The 4,954-nt window shown below is 38.0% G+C and overlaps 1 protein-coding gene across 1 annotated transcript; it reads right to left on the reverse strand.

Moving 5' to 3' along the window:
* Positions 1–696: 696 nt before the first annotated feature.
* Positions 697–4,522, reverse strand: LOC111308443 (uncharacterized). Its single transcript, XM_022906767.2, has 6 exons — positions 4,164–4,522; positions 3,942–4,074; positions 2,945–3,048; positions 2,679–2,850; positions 2,446–2,577; positions 697–2,350 (listed from the first exon to the last, which is right to left on the reverse strand). Exons 1-6 carry the CDS (start codon positions 4,202–4,204, stop codon positions 848–850), a joined length of 2,085 nt encoding a protein of 694 aa, XP_022762502.1. The 5' UTR covers positions 4,205–4,522; the 3' UTR covers positions 697–847.
* Between the last annotated feature and the right edge of the window lie 432 nt (positions 4,523–4,954).

Genomic DNA, 4,954 nt, shown 5'->3' on the forward strand with positions numbered 1-4,954 from the left:
AGAGATCATGTATGCATTTTCCAATAAAAGATCTGCACTAAGTGGGTGTAAGTTGACCCATCTTATGAAACATTTTTTTGTTTGATTAATGAATCCTTTTCTTATTCTCAAATATTAAAAAGTTAGTAAAGTCTCGCACTATATGACTGAGTCAAAAGGATAGAAATATGTAGAAAGCTGTCCTTAAAGAAAGAGGAGTAATGGAATCTTAGTGATTTCGTACCTGACTTGGAGCAATTACTTGTATTTTGTTGATTGGAGCAATGCATAACTTCAAGTTTTAGGGTTTTGTTTTGATGTGACAAATGTGACAAATGTGACCACTGAATTGTCCAAGGCCTTTTTAACAAAAAAACAAATGTAATTCTCTCTTCATTGGTGTGGTGGGGTGCAATTATCCTTGGACTCGAAAACAGGATGGGATCGTAGCCGCCGATTCAGTAATGTTAAATATCTTTCCCAAACATATTGCACTACCCTTTATTTTTATTGGATTGGATTCTATCAACTTGAGTTATGGGCAAGTTGGACTCAATCCAGGAAAGCCCAAATATAGTGCCAGCCAGTTGACAAGCGACGACTGCTGTGTATAGCGTAATATTGAATGCAATGCCTGATAAATCGACTAAATTTGACAAATTATTAGCTTCATTCTCAGTACTTGCACCCTACTCTAAGAACAAATGACTGTTTCCAGGTTGAAAACTTGTAATCGAAACAGATAATTCTCCATATGATCGTATAATATAACTGGAGGATAGAAGAATACAAGAGAACCTTCAAAGGAGAACAAAAAAATAACTAGTCTTGTGCGCTGTGCATGCCAATGTTATTGTTGGTTTCTTCATCACTGCTTATGCAGCAGATGCTCCTTCTTGAGAGCTATAAATTTAGCTGCTATGTCATCATACTCTGGCAGCTTAGGATGGACGTGATTAGGGTTGTGAAAAGACAATGAATTCGATCGCAGATTGCTGTACCTGTGAATCTCTCTAGGCCTTTCTTGGGGCATTGTCATGGCCCTCGAATAAGGAGCTATTTCATTTCTTGTCTGGGAACTAACCACACTAGGGAAGGAACTGTTACAAGAAACATGACTACCAGCGTCAGATTCCTTCACTTTCCCTGTGGTTTTCTCCTTTTGTATTTTAGGCAAGGTGAAAAGTTCATACACATTTGCACCATTGTCGTAGCTTCTTATCCTCAGATTCTGCGTAAGAGTACTCTCTTTCATTGTAATACGCCCAGTTTCGTCATTAGATGCTCCATTTGAAGAACATTGGCTATGGCAAAACTTGTCATCCAAATTTTCTTCTACATCACAAATTGGAAACTGCCCTGAGTTTCTGAGCCCTCTCTTTCCATTTCTTGGAGGAAACTTTTCTTCCCTGTCATCAAAAGTACAAATATAACCTTGATTTTCCAAGCTGGAGGTGTTTACTTCACTGTTGAAGCTGCAGTCGCAGGATGATCTCGTAGTATTATATTTGAAATTATTAGCCTGAATGTCGGCCCCCAATCCAATGCAGCAAGGTTGCTTCGGTCTCTTCAGCTCACAAGTTGATACTTTACTTTCTGCTACTGTTGTCTTCTTCTGGAGCTTTCTATAGTGATTTGAAGAACTCTTGCACGGCTTCTCATAATAAATTTCGTGGGCGGTATCCTTCATGCTTGAAGTTTCAAGAGAGAATGACCTCCGCCTTGATTTTTTTCCATTTGAATTGCTACTCTTACTAAAGGTCTTTGAGCTTGACTTCTCATCCTGTACTTCATGATCCATAAAATTTTCATCATAACCGTCAGTGCCATAGACAACTGCTCCTCTCTCAGGCATGATGGGTGACTTGAACTTGAATAGTCTCTGATCCTGGCAGTCTCCTTTTCTCTGGGAAGATTGTAACTCCTCTATGTCATCAAGATAGACAACTACTTCCTCAGAAAACTGAGGCAAACTTTCTGAGGAAGATGGTGCTTTTATTCTTTCATCCGTTTGTTTGAAAGTTGTCGTACAAATCCAGCTGATGCTCTGGCTTTCTCCACCACCCGGAGAATCTGCTGTCAATTGAAATGGAGAATCCATTTGGCGTGCTTTTATCTGATCTGGCGACTCTATCTCCATCTTATCTGGTGAAGGTCGTTGAGAAGAACTAAGGGAAGTACAAATTGCATCAGAATTAGGATAGGAGTAAGACTGACATTGGCTGATCAAAAGACTCGCACTCATTGCCAATGGATCAACTTGCACAGATTTTCCTTCGATTTCACTAGAATCTGAATTCCGCATTTGGGGGGGTCCTTCAGTTTTTCTTTTATTTCTGTCCATTTCTTTATCTCCACTAGTTTCCTTTACCTATGGTTACATTAGCATATAGGACTTCACTTAGTTGGCAATAAAACATCAAAATCTGATTACAAGACAGTAATTAAACGAATATATCTAGTTACCTGTCGTTGCATTTCCGGAATGTATTCAAGTGCCAAAATTTCAGGTTGTAGGCGGTAATCTCGAGCTATTTCATCAATCAATCTATACTTCACATCATCTGAAACAGATTTTATGGACAGCTTTTCTTTTATCTGTAATAGAAATTTTATCAAAATGCTTTGTGTTAATTGATGATAAAAACCTTATCACAAAGGAAAAAAATCAACAGTTAGCACTACAATGGACAACCAACCTCACGGTTCACCAGATTCCCAGGAAGTAATTCAACAGCAGCTGTTGCAAACCTCTGACCATAACGCTCCCCAAAGAGCTTCCGAATTGCAGAAAGCTCAGGAAGATCTGCACATCTTGCAGAGGCGAATATCAGGCTTGAAACTGCTTCGTTGATATCGTTAGGGCAGTCCCTAAAATAGCATAATTACAGGACAGCTATTTCAGTTCATAGTCAGAAACTTAATGTGAAGAAAAGAAGAAAAGTGTTGTTAAGAGGGAAAATACTTGTGTCTGCGGATATATGATAGTTGAATGTTGACAAATTCACAGAAATGATCCAGCATGTCATAGACTGCGATCATGCTTTCATCTTTAAGCAGCTGTTCAGCCTGAAAATTGAGAGTTAAAGGCCAGAGCTAAATGAGAGCCAAAAAATGCTTATCCAAAGTTTGATAACGCTTGAAATATGCAAAACGGATTCTAATCACCTACCAGAACTGTGGCACGGATAGTTACAAAATTTAATCAAATGAGGAAACCTATTAATAACATGAAACATTAACCAGAAGGATAAAATCAAGAAGAAGATATCCCCAATTGATAATGATTGTTGTTTAGTATATTTAAATCTCACCACCTGTTTCAGAAGTATGCTTCTAAAGATTCAGATAGAGAGGTTGCCGGGCCTTTTCTGTGTGATGGCCTTGGTTAGTAGAACGGGAACAGGGAGATTTATGATTCTAAATTGCAATACTCCTGAGTCCTGAGGCTAAAGGCCACAGTGTTGCCTTCCTACTAAGCTTAAATACATACAGGTCACACTAGGCTACTTGAAAGTAATTTTTATAATCAGAAAGTTCTCCACGTGAAATCTGATACGAACTGTAATATTTTATTCTTCAGTGTTTAATGGATAGCTGAAAATGTTACTCCAATTCTTTATGTACCTGAAGCTGAAATCAGAAATCTTCAGCTGGTATAAAAACTATAAGGAAAAACTGTACAAAGAAAATAGCATCTCATTGAATTCAATGTCTAAATGTCCTACAAGCGCTTTTATTTTATTTTATTTTAAAGCCAATCCCAATGCCATATTTAATATCAAAAGATTATGCAAACAGCGCGAAGAAAACAATCAACAGCATCAATTAATTACTCAAATCTCTACTTGCTTTGTATGACAACTAGAAGATTCACAGAAAGTAGGGGAAACAGCAGAGGAGACTTTGAGTTAATAAAAGAGTCTAGAATTTAATGAGAGGATTTTTAATTTCATTCCAACCCGGTTAAAGGCAGTTTCTTCATATCCAAGTTTGATGAGCTCTGCCACATCCTCCCGCAGCTGTTTCGCTATTGTATGCCTTTTGTTCTTTAGCAGCTTCAGACGGCACTGAACACGCTTGATCAGCTTTTTACTGCAACATAACAACACACATAAACCAAAACAGAACATAACATAAACAGCACATCCAATAAGCTTCCCTCAAGGCACTAGACACAGTACCATTTTGAAGCTTTTCTCCACCCGAAAAAGATATCAAACATGCTTCAAAGTATATCGTGTTCTTCTAGCTTCAGCAGTGACAGTGCAACCTCTAAACTAAAGCTTGAGTTTCAGCTTCATGATTCAACAGGATTAGATAGAACTTGAAAACGGTGTCATCCTTTGTGTTCTAGCCATGGGAATTGGGAGGAGAAAAGTGGGGAACGAAAGCTGAGAGCAACTGAACGAAGAGGGCTTGATAGTCGGGCTTCCTTTTGATTGGTGTTATATTTACGAGTGGGTTTGAAAAACGAAGGAAGTGGCACCAGACAGTTCTAGTCTCTTGGAAAAACTGCCCCCACCACTCCCTTAATCACAACACTTGGCAAGACAGTATCAAGCCTCATATATAGGCGAAGAAAAGGGAAGGAATTTTTACTTACTGCCATTATTATTCAGTTATTTGGACACTGATCATTTACATTACCGCTGTTTCATTGATGCTGAATTCAATCATCCTCTGGTTTATGTTGGAAAATGGCAAAGTGGAAACTGAGCATTTGGGTGTAGCCATCAATGACATTGACATCCAGAACGTTTTCCTCCAATTAAAAGAGATTCTTATGATAGTGCTTTGAAGAGTACTCGTCAGGCCGTGTTATTTCAAAAGAACACTCAAATAATCTTGTCCTTTCATCTAAGATCTAATGGAGACAAGTTGGTTCTATCATTGAGTCAATTTTCATGAAAATTTATTCCCAATTTGATCATTAAATTTATACTTAAAATTCACCTTTCAAAATAACTTTAGT

Source organism: Durio zibethinus, chromosome 2, assembly GCF_047325235.1.
Source record: "Durio zibethinus cultivar Kanyao isolate XHJ-2024 chromosome 2, ASM4732523v1, whole genome shotgun sequence".
Lineage (NCBI taxonomy): Eukaryota > Viridiplantae > Streptophyta > Magnoliopsida > Malvales > Malvaceae > Durio > Durio zibethinus.

Bases quoted from the DNA above. Each gene is read 5' to 3' on its own strand.
- LOC111308443 (XM_022906767.2), bottom strand. From the start codon at position 4,204: ATGTTTGATATCTTTTTCGGGTGGAGAAAAGCTTCAAAATG. The intron at 4,075-4,163 runs GTACTGTGTCTA...GTTATGTTGCAG, and splicing joins TGGAGAAAAGCTTCAAAATG to TAAAAAGCTGATCAAGCGTG. The intron at 2,851-2,944 runs GTATTTTCCCTC...ATGCTATTTTAG, and splicing joins TCATATATCCGCAGACACAA to GGACTGCCCTAACGATATCA.